We start from the raw sequence: 25,412 nt of genomic DNA on the forward strand, positions 1-25,412 counted from the left end.
TTTTCACCAGAAACAGGCACTGCTGCCTCCTTCGGCAGGGATTTTGCGATGAGCCACCCACTAAAGGAGTCTCCCTTCCTGGGGGGCTGTTTCGGCGGGTAAATATTTTCCTCCGGCGGCGGCGGCGCAGCCAGCCCCGCACCTGGGGACCCGCGGCGGCGCTCCGGGGTGACACGGCGCCGCGCGCTCGCCCCCACGGGCCGCCGGGCGGGCAGGCGGCAGGGCGCGCGCCCCTTCCGGCGGAGCCGCCCTACCTCCCCCCCCGCCGCCTTCACCGCCGCCGCCCGAGGAGCGCGGGCGGGGGCGATGCTACGGGCGGCGGGCGCTCCTCCCCCGGCCCCTCTCCCCGGCCGGAGCCGGAGCCGGCGGCGGCGGCGGCGGCGGCGCGGGCGGGGCGAGGCGCAGGCGCGGCGCACGGCGGGCTGCAGCCGGGCCCCCGCGCCGCTCCCGGGAGCCGATGGCAGCTGCACAGCGCGGCCGCCCGGCGGAGCGCGGCGCGGCTCGGCGCCCCCGGCGCGGGATGCGCGGGCGGGCAGGCGGCGGCGGCAGCGGCTGCGGCAGCTCCGGGAGCCGGAGGGACGGGGCCGGGCGGCCGGCGGCCGCCGCGCTCGCCTGACCTGCGTGCTCCCCTGGCCGCGCCGGGCTGCCCCGAAGGATGTCCGCCCAGTCCAAGGGGACCGCATCCTCCTCCTCGTCGCCGTCCGAGGGGCCGCCGTCAGCCTCCAAAGCCAAGGTGAAGGAGCAGATCAAGATCATCGTGGAGGATTTGGAATTAGTCCTGGGGGATCTGAAAGACGTGGCCAAGGAACTTAAGGAGGTGAGACGCGGAGGGCTGCGCGGGCGGGCCCACGGTCTGCCCTGTGGGGGGCGAGCACCCCTCGCCCGTGGGCCGGGGGCCCTGCTCCCCCCGGGGCTCTGCTGCCGCCCCGAGGCTCCTTTCACCACTTCGCCGGGGGTCGAGCAACTGGTGTCCAGGCTGGGCACGGGGCGGCCCCCGGCCGTGCTCCGGGGTGGGCGGCCGTGCCTCGCTGTGGCGCCCGGTAATCCGAACCAGGACGGGGTGGCGCGGCCGGAGCGCCCGTGTTCCGGTGCGGGGCGCCCTCGGGGCCGGTTGTGCTCCCCAAGGCTGCGAGGCGGCGTTTCCCGGGGACTTCCCATCTCGGTGCACCCCTCCGAGTTTTTTTTTTTTTCCCGGGAGGCCAGGGCTGCCTCTCCTGCGGGGTCCCTGCTGGGCGAGGAGGGTGTTTGCGGGAGTTGCGGGACCCGTAGCCCTGCCCGATCCTGGCCTGCGCCGGGCCGGCATCGCGACGATGGGAGAGGTGTCAAGAGCAGCTCCGCTCCCGCTCCAACGGGTTTAACTTTTCGGCTGCATGGTGCAGCCCCATATTCCCCCCCAGGCAGCAGCCCCGGTTTGCGTCTCCCGGCCGGTGCGGGCTGGGGGGTCCCGGACCCCCGCACCCGCCGCCCTGGGCGAAGGGTCGCTGCCTGGCTCGGCAGTAGCGGCACGGCGAAGTCCGCTTCTGCCTCTGCAGGCTGCTTCAGCGAGAGCTGAGCGCCCTGTTTATCTTGCCTATCTGGCAAGATTGCTTTTGCAATCTTCCTTTCGCCGGTGGCGAGTGTCATCTCCCCGAGATTAATCTGCAGGCAGAGTGCGATTACGCGGGCGTGTTCCTAAACAGGGAAATGCTGTAGTTGAGGAAGAGTATTTGGCTGTCCTTTTCGACATTTCCACCTTATCTTCATTTTGCTACGCAACTGGTCGACAGATGGTTGGATTATGCACCGAAATTCAAATCCAGAATCTCTGTGCATTGCTTTATAATCCTGTATTTGACATTTATGACAGGCTGTGGTTCTTTGCTATCAAATATTAGTTTTCTATTTTAACAACATTGTCAACAAGTTTCATTCAACAGACTTTTGCCATCCGAGGCAGACTGAAATTCACTCAGTGCTTCGAATAATGTTGAAAGATGTATAAACACACATCTCGCTAATCACAGCTGTTAGACTTTTTTCTCACCCCCAATTCCGGATTTCTTCTTTTTTTTAAAAATATATTTATAATTTCTCTTTTCCTTAGCGTGCAGCTGTCTGTGCTTTGTAGTTTTTTGAGGTATTTTGAAGTGGAAAGAAATATTGTTTAGGGCAGTTCTTTCAATGTTTTAAAGACTGATAGAGCAAACTGGCTTCTGTTGTTGCAGAAGCACATTTTCAGGACCTGGAGAGGATGTACTGTGATCTGTCCCACGAATGTAAATCATTTTTTGCACGTAATCAGTCCTAGCTTTTCTCTAGTTAGCAAGGAAGATCACTGTAGGTGGAGGTCGTATGTCATCATTTACTGTGGCATGTTTTAGCTAAGCAAACTTGTCTGTTCTGGTTGACTGCATCTGTGAAAAAGAACTGGATTTACCTCTGCTCTACGGGGAAATGGCTTGTGTGGACCTCCTTTTCCCAAATAGAGTGAAATGTAAAAGGGAAGTTGTAGAAAAATGGTGCGGTAACTCTATTAAGTACTATTTACCTGTTGAAGGGTGGAAGGATTGCCAAGAGCATGTTTTGAGAAAATAAAGGTATTTTTATTAAAAAGTAGTTAAAACTTAACTTGTAACCACACATGAGTTTTTTGGGTAATGCTCTTCTCTAAATATGTCTTACAAAAAAGGTAGCTGCAGTACTCCCGACAAACAAGGGTTGCATGTGCAATTACCTGCTTGTTTCCATTATTATCATTACATGCTAAATACACTTTGTATGACATTTATTTTGAAAAGTCTGCAGAAGTTTGCTGTCTCAGTACCTCCAGTTGTCTGCCTTTTGTAGTATGGACTAAATCTGTACAAGATCTCTTGACACATCTGCAGTGTATACCTTTTTATGGGAAAGTGAGCTAATTGATGGTATTCTAAGCTAATAATCAGTCTCATTCATAGGTTGGTTGTAGGTGTTGGAAAGCATTGACAGATCTTTCATTAAAGCATATAGGAAGTTAGTCTATAGTCAGTTTTGGATGTATTACGCAGAGAAGTATACCTGTGCTTCATTTGTGGTTCCTTACTGTAGGACCAGGCAATGTGATAAACTAGAGGATGTAAGTTCCCACTTTTCATTTTCACTACAAATTGTGTCAGTTTTCTTGTGTAAGATTTTTATGTTCAAAGTACTGTCAGATTGAAAGATAGTTTGATTGCTTCAAAATGAACTGTAAGGAGTATAGCTGTACAAGACTTGTGTGTCTTGTAACATTTAGCTTGCTATAGTTTACTTACATTAATATATTTGCATCTGCATTTTTGTTCCAAAGATTTTTCTAATTGATGCTTTAACACTTTTTGTATTTAAAAGGGGGGAAGCTGTGGGGAGAGGATAGGGTCTTAAATCCAGATGCACAAACCATGAAGCTTGTAAATTTTCTGTAAAAAACACCTGACTAAATCATGTGAATTAAAACAAGTACATGTTAGGAGTCATGGTGTCTCAGAAGTGGAACATCTGTCTCTTTTTTCTTTTTTTTTTTTTGTCCCTTATTTATTGGTCTGGTCTACTTAGGTTAGGGTAACCACAAAAGACTAAGGATGGAGAAGGGGTGTGACTGGGAGATATGTTAGGATGGAGTAGTGCTAAGTCCAGAGTCTGAGTTCACATATGATTAATCCTCTGTAGGGTGCAGTTAACTTAGGAGAGACTTGGCCCCTTTTGTCTTGCTAAAAAGAAACACTGGGTGGGTGTGTACTGAGAGCGGGATGTGTTTGCATGCTGGAAGAAATTAGTGGATTTAAAGTGGACTGAGTGGTTGTTATTTGAGGAATATTCCAAAGAAAAATCAAAGGGGTGCCAGAGGATTGAGTAACACTGACTATTCTTTTAGTCCAGGCTATTTCAAAATTAGGTTGGTGAAGTCTTAAACTTTTATTCTTCTCCAGAGGACTGGATAAAAGACTTTTTTCTCTGGAGTCTGTCTAGAAAGATGGTTATTATTAAGTCTTGCTTTGCAGATGATACTTATCTGTCTAGTATCTAAACAATGAGGTGATGAACACTACTGGAAATCAGACGACGTGTGCTAATTAAACTATTTTGAATGTAAAATGTATGATGTAGCCCTAATTCTTTTACAGCTTCAGAAGGGATTGTAGGGGGTGTGCATACACACCTGTGGACAGCAGGGCACAGAGATCGGTATCATCTTAACACTGATACTAAGATTTTTAAGACTTCCCTCTTTCACATTTTATGATAATATTGCATGTTTCTGTAGCCTTGCACTTGTTTACATTAAGGAAATACATAACTAAATAATTTGATAAATACTTTCTGTAGTAATAAAAATTCATCATGCAGAACAAATTCCTGGAAGTTATGTGTGAAATATTTGCATAGCTTTTAATTGACTAAATACGCTTCAGCCTTTTATCGAAAGGAAGCAGCTGTGTAGCTATTGCCAATGTTTAGAATAATCCAAAATGGAGGTGCAGGAAAAGCAGAAGCCCTCATAGGCATTGCACATGCATCAGTAAATTTCCAGTCTTTCTGAGTCTACCTCCTCTGCTTTAAATCCTCCAAAAATGTCTTGCTGACAGAACGAGTGAATAATCCTCCCTCATCTGATACTTGTATTTTCCATAAAGATGTGATCTATAAAATTTGGGCATGACTTAACAAATAATGTTTTCTAAGTAATGATGGAACTAGCAGATGCCAACTCCCGTCACCCCAAACACCATGACGAAGCAGGGGGAAGGCCAACAGGGCAGATGTTGTAGTAGGAGTCTACTATAGGCCACTCACCCAGGACAGAGAGGTGGATGAAATATTCTATAGACATTTAGGAGAAATCTCACGATTGCTTGCCCTTGTTCTTGTGGGAGACTTTAACTTCCCAGACATCTGCTGGAAATACAACACAGCAGAGCGGGACCAGTCCCAGAGATTCCTGGAATGTGTGGCAGATAACTTCCTGACACAGCTGGTGAGCGAACCAACCAGAGAAGATGCCCTGCTGGACCTCCTCTTTGTGAACAGAGAAGGGCTGGTGGAGGATGTGGCAGTTGGAGGCCGACTAGGGCACAGCGATCATAATAGAGTTCTCTATTCTGAGAGAGGCCAGGAGAGGGGGCAGCAGAACTGACATCCTGGACTTCCAAAGGGCTGACTTTGACTTGTTTGGGCACCTGCTTGACAGGATCCCTTGGGAGATGGTCCTGGAGGGTATAGGGGTCCAGGAAGGCTGGGCACTCTTTAAGAAGAAAGTCTTAATGGCTCAGGAGCGGGCGGTCTCCAGGTGCTGTAAGAGAAGCCGGTGACAGAGAAGAACACCCTGGCTGAACAGGGAGCTTTGGCTGCAACTCAGGGAGAAAAACAGAGTTTACCACTTTTGGAAGAAGGGGCTAGTGACTCACAGTGATTACAAAGATGCTGTGAGGCTATGCAGGGCGGAAATCAGGAGGTCTAAAGCCCAGCTGGAAATTATCTGGCTTCAGCAATCAAGGACAACAAGAAATGTTTCTATAAGTATGTGAGCAGCAAAAGAAAGACCAGAGAGCCTCCATCCCCTGCTAGGCGCGGGAGGAAACATGGTAACAAGTGATGAGGAAAAGGCTGAGGTCCTTAATGCCTTCTCTGCCTCAGTCTTTAATAGCAAGACTAGCTGTACTGAGGGAATCCAGCCTCCTCAGCCAGAAGACAGAGACTGGGAGAACGACCCCCCTCGCATTCCAGGAGGAGACAGTCAGTGACCTACTGCATCACATAGACATACACAAGTCCATGGGACCAGATGGGATACACCCGAGGGTGCTGAAGGAGCTGGCTGGGGTGCTCGCCAAGCCACTTTCCATCATTTACCAGCAGTCCTGGATGACCAGGGAGGTCCCGACAGATTAGAAATTGGCCAATGTGATGCCCATCTATGAGAAGGGTCAGAAGGATGATCTGGGAAATTACAGGCCTGTCAGCTTGACTTCAGTCCCCGGGAAGCTGATGGAACAGCTCATCCTGAGTACCATCACACAACACATGCGGGACAACCAGATGATCAGGCCCAGTCAGCATGGGTTTATGAAAGGCAGGTCCTGCTTGACAAACCTGATCTCCTTCTACGACAGGGCGACCTGCTTATTGGATGAGAGAAAGGCTGTCGATGTTGTCTACCTTGACTTTAGGAAGGCCTTTGACACCTTTTCCTGCAGCATTCTCCTGGCAAAACTGGTTGCTCGAGGCTTGAATGATCGCATGCTTTGCTGGGTAAAAAACTGGCTGGATGGCCGGGCCCAAAGAGTTGTGGTGAACAGAGTTAAATCCAGTTGGTGGCTGGTCACGAGTGGTGTCCCCCAGGGCTCGGTTTTGGGGCCACTCCTGTTTAACATCTTTATTGATGATCTAGACGAGGGGATCAAGTGCACCCTCAGTAAGATTGCAGATGACACCAAGTTGGGTGGGAGTGTTGATCTGCTCAAGGGTAGGGAGGCTCTGCAGAGAGACCTGGACAGGCTGGAGCGATGGGCTAAGGCCAACTGTAGGAGTTTCAATAAGGGCAAATGCCGGGTGCTGCACTTGGGCCACAACAACCCCCAGCAGCGCTACAGGCTTGGGGAGGAGTGGCTGGAGAGCTGCCAGTCAGAGAGGGACCTGGGGGTGTTGATTGACAGCCGGCTGAACAGGAGCCAGCAGTGTGCCCAGGTGGCCAAGAAGGCCAATGGTATCCTGGCTTGCATTAGCAATAGCGTGGCCAGCAGGGACAGGGAAGTGATCTTGCCCCTGTACTCGGCACTGGTGAGGCTGCACCTCAATTATTGAGTTCAGTTTTGGGCCTCTCACTACAAAAAGGACATTGAATTACTTGAGTGTGTCCAAAGAAGGGCAGTGAAGCTGGTGAAGGGTCTGGAGCACAGGTCGTACGAGGAGCAGCTGAGGGAACTGGGGTTGTTTAGTCTGGAGAAGAGGAGGCTGAGGGGAGACCTCATCACCCTCTACAACTACCTGAAATGAGGTTGCAGAGAGCTGGGGATGAGTCTCTTTAACCAAGTAACAAGTGACAGGACAAGAGGTAATGGCCTCAAGTTGCGCCAGGGAAGGTTTAGACTGGATATTAGGAAGCATTTCTTTCCCGAAGGTGTTGTTAGGCATTGGAATGGGCTGCCCAGTGAGGCGGTGGAGTCCCCATCCCTGGAGGTGTTCAAGAGAAGGGTCAACTTAGCGTTTAGGGATATGGTGTAGATGGGAACTGTCAGTGTTAGGTTAATGGTTGGACTGGATGATCTTCAAGGTCTTTTCCAGATTCTGTGATTCTGTGAAGTTTGTTATGGGGTAGACAACCTGATTCCATAACCAGGCCAGTCATCATTCTTTTAAGTGAAGAGTGGTCTTGTGTTTCATGGTCTTCATTTCTACATCAGGCCTGCAGGAGTGTATTACAATTTCATCACCAATGTTTTCCATTCTGGTTTTGTGTTCAGCTAACGATCCAGATGTCAGGAAGGCATTTCAGGCTCTTGCCTGTTAATCCAGAAACTAGGAAGCTGTGGTTTGTATCCACCAAGAGGATTAGAGCAGCAACAATCAATCATGTATCAGTATCTCTGATGTACAGGCAGACACCAATACAAAAAAATATTTAAGTTCATATTGCTGCATGAAGGCGAGGCGGTGGGAGGTACTACAGCATGGGTATAAAATGCACTATATGGTATATTTTAGGGTAGGTAGAACATAGCAAAACATTTTCGTCCATTCCTCCTTTGCTGATCCCTGCCTCTTCTTGTTTTTGGGCTCTCTCCAGATGTCAAGGATCTGCCACTCTTTTGGCTAGGTAGGGTCAGTTGAAGCAAGAGGTTTGTGAACATACTTGTTCCTGTCGTTAGAAGTCCAATAAATGCATATGCCCTTCTTATGTATGAATTCTGGATGCTGGCCCTCTTGACAGTGTTCCTCTTGGAGTCTTGCTAATCTTTCCCGCAGCAGACTTTTTTCTGTTTTCTTATTGCAGTCCTTTGTGACAAATGCAATCGTGAACTGTAGCTGGATGTTTATTATAAGTGCAGAGTATGATTCATTATGTAAGAGAAGCACTGCACAGCAACTTTATTGTGACCTGCCCAGGGGTCCAAAATAGTCATTGCAGGTAACTGAATCACAGTTTTCCTTTCCTTTTATTTCTTGTGGTCTACGAAGCATTTATAGAGTTATACACAACAAAAATATGCAAATGTATTAAGATAAAATTCTTATGCTGGTAGTGTCAATAAAGCTAATAAAGCTAAAAGGCAGCTGTGAACCTTAAAACCCCCATGTATTAGGGTTGTCAGGGACATTTTAAATGCTGAAATATGATAAGATAAGGTTGCTCCACATGTGATTTGTAACCAAAGCTACCAAGAGTTAGTAACTGTATTGTGTAAGACAATGAAAAAAATATCTAGTGTACATATAGAGCTTGCTACTATCAAGAGGCTTGTCAGAAGGAAGCACACTGTCAATTTATGCTAGCTATTTTGTTTTTATAAACACTCATGTCAGCTACTTCATTCCTTTTATGCAGTACTAAGCTCCTGATAGTAATGTGTATTGTGCAACCATGAGCTAAATAGAGCATATATAAATTCAGTTTTCAAATAAAAACAGTGCCACAGTGAAAATACATATCTTTGTGTTAAAGTTCAAACTTTACACACTCTGTGCACTACTGACTGTGATTCAGAAAACAGAAGTAGTGAGGCACGAACTTCAGTCTTTTGCAGTCAGATTTTTCCAGTGACTTCAGTAGGAGCAAAAGTAAGTTTAAGGTGTCAGAAGTTAGTTTTGGGCTGCTTCATTTTTATTAAAACTTCAGAATTCGGAGGAATCAGTTGCTGTCATGTTTATGTATGAATGCATCATACAAAAACAGTGACTTGGTTGAGCACCATCATTGAAGTTTTGCAGATTTTTGCCAGTTTCCTCTGGAAATGAAGCAATGCTTCTGTTCCCCTTACTCACATTGGACAAAGTTCTGCAATAGCCTTCCCACTTCCAGTCAAAAACTTCCAGTCAAAGTACTACTAACAGTCAATTTGTACACAACTAATTAATACTCCTCTTGGGGGAAGTGCAAGAGAGATGCAAATGTTGTCCCTGAGTTTAAAGAGTACTTTTCCATAGTGCCTATTTTACAATACCTTTATGAAGACCATTGCTATCCTCTTCTTGTTTTCATTTATTTTGGAGCTGCAAAATCTTGGTGGCTTGTAGTCTTCTCTGTGTATTATACCTGTTCTTTGAAAGGCAGGTGAACTCCATGGTCAGTGACCTCTTGAGTAGTTCATGTATATCCTGCTTAGGTGTCTCCATTTTTTTTCTTCAGTAGAGGTTATTGTTGTGAGGCAGACAGAGTGAAGGAGTCTGTTTTGCACATGGACTGCTGTCCTTGCCCCATCACCTGTGGCTGACATTCAGCCATGCAGGTTAACACTAGCTTAGTTACCTATACATAGATAGGGCTTTCTTTTGTTCTGCAAGTAGTTGGGCTTTTTGTTTTAGTTTGGTGTTTTGATTGTATTTTGTTTGTGGTTTGTTGTTTGTTTGCTTGTTTTTTTTTTTTTGTTTTTGTTTTTTTAACAGATGCAGTAAATAGCAAGTAGTGTATATTGTTTTCTTAAGGTAGAGGTCTTGAGGTAGGACTTCACTCAAATGTCAATGTAGGGTGCATATTATGTTTTACTGAATCTTTAATATGTTAGCCATGAATGTATGATAAGGGCTGCAGCCTGTACATGCCTCCTCCTCTCACAGCTCATGTCCAGCTCTGTACATCATTGGCTCTGGTCATTCTTACTGCAGCTAGCTGCAATGCTTCAAATTGTCCTTTCATATTGTACCTCAGGGGAAGAAGAGAAGCAGAGCCTGCTTTCACTGTGGAAGGGCTGACAAAACCCTCTAGCAGATCTCTCACTACAGCTTCCCTATGTCAGGCCGTGTGTGTGTTGGATGACTGGGGTGGGAGGGCTTGATGGCTGAGCCACTGACATTCTGGTTTGGTTTAAAATTATTGTATGGCAGCTGATGGGAGGAATGAGGAGCAATTGCCTCCAAATAGGAGTAGTACCATCAGTTGTTGCTTTGCAAAAATTCTGGTATGTTTCTATGTCTTTAAAAGTTAACAAACTGATCCATTGTTTCATGCAGCACGTGCCACGTTGCATTATGAAGACTGAGAGCACTGATGTTGAACCATTTCCAGATTTCGTTGCAGATTATTCCTCAGTAATCTGAAAAATCCTGCAATTTTAAAACACCTTTCATTTTTTTCTCCTTAAATATTTTTTTGATAAATCTGCAGTAATTATTTTAGTCTTTTGCCCATGATGGTATTATTTCTTCTCTTTATTATGGTCTGTTTACAGTTCTTTCAGTGAACGACTTCAAGGTAGAAGCAGAGTGAGACATCCTTACTGCACTGTAATAATTTGTGTTGTAAGTAAGAAAAAAAGATAATATAATATTTCTGAAAATAGTATGAGAAGTTTATTGTTTGTTTGAAGTGGGACCATCTGCATGGGGCTCCAGGACTTTGATGGGGAACCGAAAACTGAGTTTGGGCCTTCCATTCAACTGCAGAAAGTCAGATAAGTGCTTAAAGTATTCAAAATTTTGGTATCTAATAGAATTTTATACTTTACTGGAAATGGCACTTAAAGCAGGCAGTTTATGTGGCCTGAAAGATGCAGGTTTTAAAAACAAACTGAAAACATTAACAAATGAACAGTTTGGGCTTGTTTCTCCATCATACTTTATTGATTTACACCCATATAACTGTGTCCTTTCTATATAAAATTAATGTGAAAATGTGTAAAATCAAGGTCAGTATGTTTTTTCTTTACTGCAGCGGAACAAAAACCAAGTATAATTCTTTCTCTGCATTCTTTGTCATCGAGATACTTTACTTTTAGTGATATGCCTTCTGCATTTTCTTGCAGAATTTGTTAAAACTGGGCAAAAAGAACACTTTTTCAGTGTTCTCTGAATTCTTTTAAGGGCACATCCTAATGAGAGAATAATTGTTGAGGTAAATTAACTACTGAAAGTTCAGTAGTTATCAGATAAATAATTGGAACAAATGTATTTATTTTAAAATATAGAACCACAGACTGGTTGAGATTGAAAAGGACCCCTGGATATTGTCCAACCCATTCAAGAGCCAAGTAGACAGGTTGCCTAGGATTTTGTTCGTGAATATCTTCAAAAATGGTGACTCTACAATCTTTTTGGACTACCTGTTCCAGGGTTGAATCACCCTTATTGCAAAAATGTTTTGTCTTGTGTTTAAGTAGAATTTCCTGTATTTCAGTTTATGCCTGTTGCCCTGTTAGCTGAAAACCTGAAGTCTGGCTTCATCTTCTGACTCCTTCCAATCAAGTATTTATATACACCGGGATAAGATTCCCCTCAGCCTTCTCTTCTCCAGGCTAAACAATACCAGTTCTCTCAGCTGCTCCTCATTTAACAGATGCTCCAACCCCTTTGTCATCTTCTCTACCTTTTGCTGGACTAGCTCCAGTATGTTCATATCTGTCTTGTACTGGAGAGCCCAGAACTGCACACAGATGTGGTGTCAAAAAAATATGGTATATATTCAGTAAAAAGGCTATGTTACAAACATTAGCTTTTCTCAATAAATATTTCTTTATCTGCAAATGTTAAATTTGCTGAAAAACATATTCTCTGTTTTTTCGTTAAAGTTTCAGTAATAAATGGTTATGGACTTCTCACTATCTGTGATCTGAATCTGAATTTTGCTTAGTTTCAGACAGAAGGATAAATAACAGATTTGCAGTATAACTCCCTATATAACAGGTGGATACACTGCAGGTTTGAAGCTGGTGTTTGTAAGTGAGTGCAGCCACTGGAGCATGTATGTGACATTAGGCAGTGGTGTTGGGAAGGGAGGACTGCAGATCCTTCTGCTTTTACAGGAGTGCCACTCCACTGTAACATCTCTCCGTGAAACTATGGTACATCCTTTTCTCCATCTCCAAATTAAATTGTCCAGGCAAACCCAATGTAATTACTCCAATTAACTTTATGAACCATTCAGATTAAGTTTTCCCCTCTGCTCCAACCTTTGCAGATACCAATTTTCACTTTGATTTCTCATTTTCTGTTGCATCACACTAATCCCTCCATTTCGATGAGGTTTTTTGTTTTCTTTACCTAGCCCTTTTCCTCTTTTCCCTTCTAAAAGTTTTTGGTGCTTCTGCAACTTTATCTACCTCACTGTTAGTGGCTATCAAAATGACATCTGGGTTAAACATCAGAGTGCTTGTTTCTCCATTCTTGAATGTTGACTCAGGAAAGTCAACATCAAAGTTTTAAGATTGGTCTTAAGAATTTCAGGTGACTCTTGACATTCATCTTAGTAACACAATTTTTCTCCTCATGCATCTTCTGCATGCTAATAGGAGATTCTCCCATGTAGGAGTTAGTACTTTTTTCTAGCTCAATTTCCAGTCTGGAATAGCCACTGAAAGCTGTGTTTGAATTCCAGAGTTATCCATGTTGTTACTACAAGCAAAAGCTTTTAGTTTAAAGTCCATGATAGGTTAAGCTTATATTGTTTTTCAGCTTTCCAGTTCAGCATCCAGGCTATTTAAAATTCACTCCATCTTTTCTCAAAATACTACAGTGCTACTCTTTAAGTGAATGATTTTCAGTTACCAGCTAGAGTGTACTTTATTCTCTAGGTGTTTTTACTGATGATTGCAGAGACCATTTGAATGGCGTAAGTTTACAACAGCAGGTAGTCTCTGCTAGTGCTGCTGGGTTTTATCTGTGATAACTGGAGTGGTACAGTCTAGGCTTATTTGACTTTCACTGTTTATAGATAATTTTATGTGACAGTAAAGCTGTGGTATTTGGATAAAGAAATGTCCTGTGTATGGACGCAGTGTCTGGTAGTTTCCATAATTTATTAAGACTAGGAAACTGTATAAGCATATGTACCTCTGCTGAAGTAATAACTGTTTAACAGATACTAGTCACCAAGGGCATAAAATAAAATACTAGGAGAAAAAGTTAATAAGTAACCCTCTGGATGAATTCTTTCTTTGGGAAAAACATAAACAACCTTGACTTGATGCTTTGTATTATGGAGTCAGGTATAGTGAATAATAATCTATTACAAAAAGAAGGAAAGATGTATATTTCTGTAGATCTTGTGGACCATTTGCTGAATGTGAAGCATGCTTCTGTTTAGTTTCCACTACTTCTGACAGTGACAGCTCATGATACAGCATTAATGTCCTGGTATTATGTGACATCTTTTCAAATGATTTTTGTTTCTTTTATAACTATCTTTTGAAAGAGTGGCAAAGCTCAGAGGGAATTTGGAACATTCCTGAGCCTTAATTTTCTAAGAATCAAGTTCTTGTTTTAGTAACTGCTTGTTTTGTACAGGCAGAGTACTTCTTCCATGTTCATCTATTACTTCACAGCTTAGTTTATTAATCAAGAATGAGTCATCATTGTTATCACTGTGAATTACAGACATGTCTTCCTTCTGTGCGTGGTTTCTTATACATAATGAAACAAAGTTGTCTTACATAAATGCTAGTATATTGCAACTTAATCTTGATCAAGTGGATTTTATGATAATTAAATGCCTATGATTAGATTGTTTCCTTGCTTTCTGTATAGTAACTATAGTCTTGCAACACTTCAGTACAATTTTTCATTGAAGAACTTTGTGTTAGACTTCCGGGGCCTGTATGGGTAGAGGACAAGATGTTAGCATCTTGCTTTCTTCTAACATAGAGAAGTAACAAGTGTATGTGGCTTTAAGGTTTTCTTCTGATGAAGATGTTCTTGGAGTCTTCACACGCTCCCTACTGCAGACTGACATGTAATACAGACATAGGAAGAATAGTACAATGTTTTTGTGAATGAAAACTGTTTAATCTAGGCAAAAAACCCCAACAGACAAAAAATAAACAGTGACAAAATTTTGTTAAAATTTTAGTAGTAGTGCAGATTAGAAGGAGGTTTATCACAAAGTCTTTTCCCCTTAGCAGTACCCGTATCTTTGATTTACTTCCGCTTCTGATTTTTGTATGGCATTTATTTGAGAAGCAAAATATATGTTTAATGAATTAACACACACAGAGCACTGTGTTGTTGTGACTAGACTGCGTGCAGAACTTGTCTCCTGTGACATAGACATATGCTTTACATAATTTTCTCTGTTAATGCATGGATGTCCTCTAGTGGAAGTGGTTGTAGATAATACACAAGGCAGCCTCCTTTTAGTTTAGGAAGCACATCCTGTTTCTAGCTCTGTAGAAAGAAATTTCTCTGAAGGAAAGATTTTCTTTAAGGATGTCAAAGGGGAACAAATTACCTTAGTGTTTTCTGAACCACATCTGAGGAATAATGAAACTGTTAAAGCTCTGTAGAGACCTAAAGTCTTAAGTATTTGCAGGATGAGATAGTGGCATGGTCCTCTGTATCATTGCAATGTGTACGTTATCAGGAAAGAAATATTGAATATGAATAGTCTGCTTTCCTAAATGACAAGTCAAATGTGTTGTATTAAATTCAGCAAAAAATTAACAGTTTCCTTTTTAGAATGGTTCTGTGCTGTTATTCTCCAAAGAATATGTTCTGGATAAATTGTTGGCACAGTGTTATCTTGATATGCAGACTGCTCTTGGGCCTCTGCTGCTCATCCTTGCCTTATGTAACAACGTTGATAATTTTCACGACAGGTGTGCAGAAAATCCTAACTATAAAAAGTAGGAATAAGAATTATTTGTTAATTTTTTTAATTTCTTGATAAAACCTCAGAATGTCACAGATACTGGAACTGTTGACATAGAATGAAAGACTTGGAGAAAATGCAAGAAGAAATAAAGGAAGAAAAAGGAGGGATGCTGATGACAAAGGAAGGCAGTTGGTGGAAGAAAAAGCTTTGCCTGACAGTTTTGTCAGAAATGAGATGAAAAAGGCAAGACACAGAGTGGAGGAAACTGATGCTGGTCTTCAGAGTCTGTGTAATGTCTGTGGATCTGGCAAGGAAATCTGGAATGTCAGGAATACAACTTCAGGGGAGATTTCTACTGAAATTTATCCTTGCTGTTCTTAATTTTATTTTTCTTCCACCTCCTGTGAAAGCTTCCTCTTAGTCACCTTAAATTGCAGTTTTTGCTTTCATGAAGGAATATGTCCACTGTGACTTTTCCACAGTGGTAGTCTCCTTTTGTTATTTACAGATTTATGCATGTTTCTGTTTCTTTGGGGATTTTGTTGTTAATATTTTGTTCTTTGGATGTTAGAACATCATAGTATCTTTGTGTTGTGCTTGATAAGAAAGCATATGCTGTGGTTCTGCTTTTTCTCTGCTTGTTTTCTTAGACCATGATTATTTTCCAAAAGCATATTTAAAAATATCCTTTCCTCTCTTCCTCTGTTATTACATCCTGCAAGAAATGAAGGTGATTTGCATCACTTAAATTCTGTGTTTGTTCTAAGATAAAGTGATGCTTCTAATTAACTACCGTTAGGTGTCCTGGCCTGGTTTGTCTTGTGGCAACCTCTTAATTCTCTTAGTAGGGGAGTGAACTTTCTCAATCTTTTCTGTCTCACCTTGAGGGTGAAACCACGGCCAAAGAGTAACACCCTGTTGGAACTGGAGTGTCCTTTCCAGCAGATTTTTTTTCCCCTCCCCTCTCTCCAGTCAGTAGAATTCTGGTAAGGTCTTTCAGACTCTGGGAAATGTTATCTCAAGATACCCAATTAAAAGCAAGAGTAATAGCAGCTGAAGATAGCAATTTAAGTGGTATTCTTTTATGAGGGAGTGACATTAGGCGTTTATCTTTGCATGTGGTTACAAAAGTGCTTTATCAGTGAAGTAAAATAATGTCTGAAGGACTAATTTGCTATAGCATGCTGTATATTAATGTCAAAGGAGCACTGTCCAAAATGGGTGGATACATGTACCAGGGCATGAAATGCCATTCTGAAGAGTTTATTTGGTTTTGTTCGTTTAATTTTGGTTTGTTTTGCTTTGCAGACAATGTTACAGATAGTGTAACATCACTAGAGTGCCAGGTGCTTCCCATTATAAAATACCATTTTCAGTTGACTGTAACTTTTTGGTTAAGGCCAAATAGTTCAGACAGAAATTTTCAATGCTCAGTTCTGCATCATGCAGGTATTATTTTTTTAACTTTATTTTAGACTAGGTAGTCGATCTACTTCAGAGCAATAAGCACGGGAAAACTTCATTGTTTTGATCATGCTTGTCATCTTCATGCTTGAAAGCTTTTTTCCCTCCTTCCTTTCTCTATGATAAAATAGTGGGGTTTTTTATCATGGAAGCCGTATGACATAGCCAAGGGATGTAAATGCCCCCTCTGCTATAACAAGTCTGAGTCCAGGACTCCACCTTGTAAGTGAGGAGGATTTATTTTTTTTCTTCCTCCCCTGAGTAAACCATGCCACTTTGCTGAGCTAACTTGCTGGAGAGATACATACCTGAAATAAAAGGAGAAAGTTGAACAGCAGATTGAGGGTAAACTGGGGTGAGAATGCTGTGATGCGTATAAACTGCATATACAGTTTACCTTTGCCTAAGGAAAGGTTGGCAGAGGAGGATGCGAAAATGACCATAAATGAAAAACTGGTAAGATGATAAGGCTGTGATGAGAGATGTGCATATTTGAGGGCTCTTGGGAAGATGTCAAGTTTGAGAGTTTTAAGCAGAATCCACATACTGAGGTCCCTTTTCTTCAGAGGGCTAATAGGCTCCCAGGATCTCAGACTGTCTCCCACCTTCATTTCTAGATGTGTGAAACCCTCTAGTAAAAGCTCCATTGTTTTCTCAGATCCTTCATATCATGGCTGTCAATTATCTTGTTTCTTTGTGTACCAGTGGTGTTATAATGATTTACATGACTCAACTATCAGTACGGTGCCAAATGATGGAGTTGATCTTTTCCACTATTTTGGTTTGCTTTTAAACTAGGAGATGGAACATAAACTTAGGGTGTGTATTCTTAAAATGGTTTCTTTACTGGTTTTGATGCAGTTTTCAGTTGCGTTCCCGTAACTGTTTTATGTGAGACTCTGCTTTACTTAGAGTATTTTTTGGTGGCTCATGCTTGCTATGTAATTAACTGTGTGATACTACGTCATTATAATTATCTGGTGTGGTAGCCCATGTCTTATATATAGTATGGTGTTCAGAGCTTTTCTGAATGGAGAATTAATTTCCTATTGGGCTTCTCTGTGATAAGCTTCATTATGGTCCTGGGAAGTCTCATAAATGTTTAATAATTTTATTTTCACAATACAGTTATGAGGTGAGGGGGTATTATCTCCAGTTCACAGATACAAGACTGGAGGGTGCCAAATATGAAGCAGTAGAAACCTTGTTTTTCAGTATTAAGGACTTCGTAGCTCCACTGTCTTCAGCTGTAACAGATTTATCTTTGGCAAATCAGATATGAATCATGTCAGAAAATAAGGAATACACATCTGCAAGGTAGGTACAGTTTTGATGGCAGTGATTTCCTACAGTATCACCAAACTGGCAGAGGCAAGGGTAGAATCAGGGTATTTTTGAAGCTCATTTACTGAATTAGCTAGTGGATTATCGCCCACTCACTCCCCTGCCTCTTTTTTTTTTCTTTTTTTTTTTTTTTTTCTTAAAGTCTCTCTTGCTTTTGTACTTACCAACACAGTAGTCCAGGGCTCTTTTACCAAATGAAACTGGTCAAGTCTCAGGCCAGCTTGACCTTTTCCATTCAGTCAGGAATTTACGTTGAAAGTACTGTGCAATCCAAGTCTGGACCATAAAGTATATGTGCTAGGGCCTCCAACTAAAATTATAGGGGCAATTTTGACCCAGTGACCCTAATTTTTACTCTTAATTTTTAAGCTTTACACTTTGGTAGAAGGGACACTAAAGGGATGCAAAGTTTGCATTAATTTAAGGGGTCTAGGAAAACTGAATCATATATATTGAAACCAACATCTAAAAACAAATCCCTGACTGAAATGAGGTCACTAAAAATGATAAGTTCTGAGATGGTTTATGCAAAATGAATGAACAGATAGCTGAAATTAACTAAGCAAATTATGAAGAAGTGTAATAGTGTGTCTGTCTGTTAACTGTTGTCAGCTGAAGTGCTATCGAAATCTGCATGCATTAAAGGAGAAGATACCACCAAAAAGCTGACTGCGTTTTTGGGAAGAGATTTCAGCCTTGTATTTTCATTATTCTGAGTTCTCAGAATCTCTTTTGCAGAAGGATCTTCTAGTGCTTTTGTAATGCTTACTGATCACAAAGGAATCAGGTATAAGCAGATAGATATTTAAAAGGTATTTCAGGATCTGTGGAGTCTAATCAGTCTATGGAAATATTTTTACTTCTAATTGATTAAAGTAACTGTAAACGTTAATTTTAAATGATCTGAATCGCACAATGTTACTAAATCAACATTTTGTAGTACTGATATGGGATATTTTCACTGCTACAGTCTAAATGTATATAAATCTCCTGGCTTAAATTTCAGTCCTGTTTTATCTCCTTCCTCAAATATAATCTAAATTATTGTCATTAAAAAATTAGTCATGCTCTTGAAGAAATGTGCACTCTTTTTACCATGTTAGCCTTGATCAATAATCACCTTTAAAGATACTGTGACACTCAAAGAGAATCTTTTATTCCCTAATTATGGATGATCTTGGACACTATTAGAAGAAAGTTGCGGCTTTTTTTTTTAAAAAAAAAGGAAAAATAAAGTGGAATTTGCTTGCTTTGCATTATAATAGCTATTGTGAAAACAGACTGGTTACATTTTTTCACTGGAATTTTAATTAAGCAAAGCCATCAAGGAACTAGGGTAGATGCTTTTTAAAATTGTAAATTGAAATTAAAAAAAACCCTAAGCATATTGTAAAAAGGAAATTCTTCCCATAAGTGAACTGTGTATTACACTGTACTTTGTTTCCACAACACATTTAATTTTTTTGTAGTGTACTTTTTATGTAGTAAAAGGACCCTGAAAATTAAGATACGAATCTTTTACAATACTCACTCTTTCTGTCTCTGTTGTTCCCTTATTTTTTTTTCACTGGATATTGTCAGCATTTTATTTCTTATTATAAAGGCAATACAGCTTCTGGCATAATACACCATTAGGGAAGACACTGTTTAGGTACCGCTCCAAAATATTTTTCATTCCTGAATCGTGTTGCAGCATAAACTCAAAGTTAGTGATGTATTTCGTCTCATACATGTTGAAAAGCTCATCACAACTGGGAGAGACTGGAAAGGGGAATTTTTATGATGTTTTTGTTATATTTAGAGGTGACAAATTTCTAGGTTACATATAGCTAAAATTATACCTAAGTCAGCAGTTGAAACTGAAAAAGGTTGATACTGGTCTTTTGTTGATTTTTATATAGCCTGTGTGTTTTTAGCTTAGGATTTTTAAGAAAAACCGTTTAGCACAATTCTGATTTGAGAGTGCTGCTGTCTGTTCTTTACGCACACCCATGCACAAGTACAGACTCTGTCTTGTTTGCTTTTGGATCTTCTAGTCACAGCTTTAGGTGATCACTGTGGCAGTGTGGCAGGTCTGGCATGTTCATGGACCATTTGTCAACTTTCTTGCTCAAATGTTACTGTCCTTCCATTGAATGTGCATCTGTTCAGAAGCTAGAAAGACCATGTTTGGAGTTTCAATAGCTGAATGAGCATTAGTTTTAAATTCAGTAGGAATTGGGAATTGTTGCAGCAAACGTCCAAAACAAGCCCTGGTTCAGTCTTTAAACTTGGGCTGCAGTAAATTCTTTTTGAAAACCATTTTAAGATCTGAAATTGATTTTATATTTGAAATGAAACCCTGAAGTTAATTATTTTTCTTTGGTTGGCTTAGTTGTAGGTTTTATTGCAAGTTTAGTGCACCTGGAAATAATACGTCCTGACACAGGATTTTGAAAATGAAATGCCGTGTAACATTATAGCCTAAACTCAGCTCCACATCTGTGCACTTTGTTTGACTATTCCCCTGACCTCAACAGGGTGTTGTAAAAATAACTGCACTGAAGATTGTAAAATGTCCATGTATTGTGGTAATAGGGGCCATGTAAGTACCTAAGATAGATGGATAGACAGATAGCATTAGTGCATTAGAGGGTTCCTTGAGAACAGTAACCAGATTAAGTGCCAGTGTTCTCCTATGTAGCAATGTTAATTGCCAATTTTTGGCAGTTGCACAGGCTCTAATTACTTTTTAAGAGAACCAAGGGAAGAAAATTTTCCACTAGGCTTTTATGGATAATTATTGCATTTTTTTTTTCCTTCCAGAAGCTTGAATGTTTGCTCTTAAGAGTATCCATCGGATCTGTCTTCTAGGTAAATGGTAGCATTACAGCACATGCAAGATTGCATTCTGTAGCCTTATACCATCCCTGTCCGCTTTTTAGATGATACCATTTACAATCTACTCCCTCAATGAACAGTTTATACAAATAACACATTAACACATTACAAATAACACATTGCTTTGTCTTGCTCAAATGCATTGTGTTTCTACACAATGCGTTACATAACAGCCACATATGTAGGGACTGTCCACTGTACTTGGAACTTTTGAAATGAAGCCTCATGACCATGCTGAACAAATATACAGGAGTGCTAGCATTTCATGCACTAAATTTGCCAGTGTCTCTTTCTAAAGGTTTCCAGGATTTACTCTTTCTATGGCTCATTCTCTCATTATGTATTCACGTTGTGCTCAAAATAAAAAGAAATTACTGTAAGAACGGTCTCAGAAAGACAAGATCCATGTAAGATGATAAACTTTAAATCATATTAAAAGATGAGTGTGTCATTGCAGTTGGACTGATACGGTATTGGCATCACCTTACATCACCCTTCTGTCAAGGGTTTGTTACAGTTCATTAGGATTTTAATGTAACACTCATCTTTCATAATACTTCATAAACCAATATACTCTGTCTTTGTGGTAATGAGTTAAGCTGAACACTGATGTTTTTGGCTGCAAACCCCACTGTGGCTTCAGTATTCCCCATTCGCTACAAGGTAAAATAACAAGTTTTCAACTTGAAGGACAAGACCTACAGATTTGAACGGGCATGAGGGTTTGTGTTGGTCAAATTCTGGTAGTTTATCAGAAAGTCCTTAAGATAATAGGTGTATGTAAAAACAAGACTGTTTTGGTGGGCTACGGGCAGGTAGGGACAATGTGCCCTAAACCATCCTCTCTATAGGCATTGATGCAGAGTTCACTAAGGTGAAAGTGTGTGTGTCCTACATTCACTCATCCTGCATTTGGCTCTAAAACATGCCTCTGACAAGCCTGGTCCTGTTTGAAAGATTACTAGAATTTGAACAAAACTTTTTTGTATTTTTCTTGAAGTGTTTACTGAAATAATTATCTAACCACTAGCGGGAAAAAAAAAAAAAAAAGAGGGGAGCAAATGTTAGTATTGGAAGTATTATTCATAAGGATTTTGTTCTTGATGTTGTAATAATTTGTAATAATATGTAATAATTTCAACCTGTACACCTAAAGTTATAAATTACATCATGATATGAAATGATCACACAGTAAGAAACCTGTGTTTTAATTTAAAAAATAAACATTAGCAATTGCTAAACCTGGTTGAAGTTTTGAGACTAATTGAAAAGATCTTTTTAGTGTTTGTGTGTGTATAAGGATAATGTTCCCTTCCAAGCCATCTCTATCACTTGGTGATAGAATAGTCAGTATCACAAACCTTCCTTTTACAGTACTTCACATGGCATTCATTCACACATTTCAAGGAGTTTAAAACTGCAGCTCCTTATGGTTTTAATTGTGATGAAAAATCTTGTTGTTCTCCTAAAAAATAAATAAAACTCAAGTTACAAGGTTTGTTGCACTTTCTGAACTCTTTTCCAGAATATTTTAATCAGCTTGTATTGAAGTATTTTATTAGTTTTGTAAGGTAGTAATTTACACAGGCACAGACAAATGAATAGATGAGAAAAGGACAGAAGCAGCACTGGGAGAAGAGGCTTTTAGCAAATAGTTAACAGCTGGAATAGATGGAGGATGGCAGAAACATCACCTCAGTTACCCTCAGCATTGGGTGTAACTAAGCTGACTGGTTCCCTCATCTCCTAGTGGTAGAAATTACTACAGATGGTTCAGACACATGATGTGAATAACCTATGCAAGACTGTTGGGAAGATGATTAAATTTAAAAAGTGCCATTTTCCAAGATCAGGTAAACATGAAACTCAGAGAAGGAAACAACCAACACCTATAAAACAGGAGGATGTAAGAAATCCAAGTAACACTGAGAACAAGGAGTGACACTCCTTATACGTCACTCTATATCTTATAACAACTCCCATTAACACCTGGCTGTTGGATTAAATGGCTAGCACAGGGAGCAATAATGGGGTAGTCCTTGGCAGCTGTCTTTTCTCATAACTTGTAATTCATTAACAGAATCTTGCAGAATGCTGATACATGTAAAAATTCATTCATCAGAACAAAATTCTGACCCTATAATCATTGTCCATGGTTGGATGTAGTCCAAGGCATTCCCTTCAGTTCCAGGCTCTCAATTCATAGACCTTGTTAAATGTTAGAGCCATCCTCCTGTACATTATCAGATCTCTTGATGCCACTCTTCTGACACTTCTGCAGTGTTTGTGAGGAGCAGGAGTACATCAGGAAATTTACTATATACACTTTCTTATTTAAGATTTTAGATGTTGATTTTCCATTAGTGCACAAAGGATTTTGTAATGGAGGTTTGGAAAGTGGGATTCTCTACTATTGTAAGAAAGGCTGGATGTGCAGAAGGGTCTTAATTCTGTACCATAGCCCTCAGTGTTTCAGAAATGAGTTTGTCATTCATTTGAAGCTGTATTCAAAGGCAGTTCATTCTTAACTCGATTGAAGATATGAAATAGTTTATGGTTCTTAGCAAGAATGATTTCTTACAGTGGTAAAATGCTGCAGTTTCATACATGGAATTTTAAGCTTATAAGTAAAATCAAAGTAAGGACAGTGGGTGTGTTTCAGTCATTGACAGAGTTTCCTAAATCTAAGCCTGTAAAAGCTGACTAGACCCCCACCAACATAGGAAAGGCTAAACAGGTGTGCTAAGTCTAAGGAAGGTCTAATGGTGGTGCTAGACTTGGCTAGGTTTCTGCTAATAGAGAGACTATAGTCTCCTCTTCTGTATTACTTTTATTAAACCTAAAGATTTATTAGGTATAAATCTGGGGTTTTTTTATTATAATTTCAAGTAATTTGGAGAGAAAATAATTAAAAATGTAAAATTGTTTTACAGTCATAAGTCATCTTTGGTGGTTCAAAATCTGTGTTTCTCTGTTTGGTTTTGATGATAACCAGGTTTGTAAAGAGGTATTTACTTATGGACTGTTCTTTAAAAGACCCTTAATTAGATTTAATATTCCTAATTTTATCTCACTAGGTGCTGAATAAGTTTGTCTCCAGTGACAATTTAACTGCCTGGATTATTTAGGTTGTATTCTTACTCATTTGACTCTTGCCTAAGATAAGAGAATTGCAATGGCTTTAGAGGTTTCTGATTGTTTTAATGCCAGTTCAGTTTTAAAGAAATCCTAAAATTACTTGAGTCCATGCTTTATAAAATATGGTCCCTTTGAAAACACAATAATTTATTCTAGAAACCTTAAAATGCTAAGAATACTATTAAAATGTTTTTCTGTGGGGTTTCTTTCAGATATAACTGTTATGATGATAACAAACCTACTTGGCAGCAAAAGATAACAAGCTTTGGTGGGTTGACCTTGGGTGGCTGCCAGATTCCCACCCAGCTGCCCTATCACTCCCCCTCCTCATGAGGACAGGGGAGAAAATAAGATGAAAAAGCTTATGGTTTGAGATGAGGACAGGGAGATCACTCAGCAGTTACCATCATGGGCAAAACAGACTTGACTTAATTTATTTCTGATTAAAAATAGAGTAGGGTGGTGAGAAACAAGGGCAAAAACCTAAAACACCTCTCCGTCACCTCTCCCTTCTTCCCAAGCTTAGCTTCACTCCTGACTGTTCTACCTCCTCACCCCAAGCGGCGTAGCGGGATGGGGAATGAGGGTTGCAGTGAATTCCTAATGCTTTGTCTCTGTGCATCCTTCTGCCTTATGTTCTTCTCCTGCTCCAGCATATGGTCCCTCCCATGGACTGCAGTTCTTCAAGAACTGCTCCAGCTTGGTCATCACCATGAGGTGCAGTCCTTCACAAACAGACTGCTTCAGCATGGGTCTCTCATGGGTTACGGGTCCTGCCAGAAAACCTAGTCCTCTGTGGGCTCCTCTCCATAGGCTGCAGCTCCTTCCAGGAGGAAGCTCACTGGCGTGGACTTTGCACAGGCTGCAGCTTCCTTGAGGTCACATCCATCTGCTCCAGCATGGGGTCCTCCATGGGCTGCAGGTGGAGATCTGCTCTGATGTGGTCCTTCAGGGGCTGCAGGAGGACAACGTGCATCACCTTGGTCCTCTCCGGGGGCTACAGAGGAATTTCTGCTCTGGTGCCTGGAGCACCTCCTCCCTCTCCTTCTTCACTGACCTTGGTGTCCGCAGAGTTGTTTCTCTCACATTCCTCTCTCCCAGCTGCTCTTGCATGGTGTTTTTTACCCTTATTTGAATATGTTCTGACAGGGGTGCCACCATCTTGGCTGCTGGGCTCAGCTGTGCCCTGCAGTGGGGCCGTTGGAGCTGGCTGGAATGGCTGTGTCTGGCACAGGGCAGTCCTGGGTTCTCCTCACAGAGACCACTCTGCAGCCCCCCTGCCAGCGCCTGGGCACCTGCACCCAACACAGAAGTCTTGTTCCAGAAAGTAAATGGGGTGTGGAACAGAAATGGAGTGCACCTTTGTTTAATAGGACTTTTTTTTTTATAGGAAACCCAGATGCTGAAGGCAAGACGTGCTTGTCATAGCTCAGGAAACGTGTAACTCTGATCTATACTTTAAGTTCCACTGATGACTTTGAAATAGGTGAGGTTGTATTTTTTTGTGTAAGGATTCTGGTTTTATGTGAAAAAAAAAAAAAAAAGGAATCGTCTTATCAATGAGACACATATTTGTTTGCATTATTATAGTGTGTTTTGGATCTAATTCAAAGCAATACAGAGGCTGTAGTATCTTTCTTTTGCTTTTAGTTTCTAATGGAAAGTCTGCTAGGTGAGTCGCTGAATAGTGCAAGTTTAATGTGTGATCAGCCTGCTAGGCTGACACCTGGCAGGTGCCTTTTTGGTGTGATTCAAGTGTTTTGTTTTTTTTCTTTGCCCCTTCAGCTGTAATAGTGTTATAGCAAACTTGATCATTTTTGCATAAACAGTTTATTTCTTTAAATTTGATATAATG

The 25,412-nt window shown here is 41.2% G+C and overlaps 1 protein-coding gene across 1 annotated transcript in view; it reads left to right on the top strand.

Annotated features, from left to right (window-relative positions):
- The first annotated feature begins 306 nt into the window (after positions 1-306).
- Positions 307-25,412, top strand: part of PRR16 (proline rich 16) — a 160,313-nt gene continuing 135,207 nt past the window's right edge. Inside the window, 2 exon segments of the mRNA XM_074855571.1 lie at positions 307-624; positions 626-817. Of these exon segments, the coding sequence (XP_074711672.1) occupies positions 307-624; positions 626-817 (510 nt within the window).

This window comes from Strix uralensis, chromosome Z, assembly GCF_047716275.1.
Source record: "Strix uralensis isolate ZFMK-TIS-50842 chromosome Z, bStrUra1, whole genome shotgun sequence".
NCBI lineage: Eukaryota > Metazoa > Chordata > Aves > Strigiformes > Strigidae > Strix > Strix uralensis.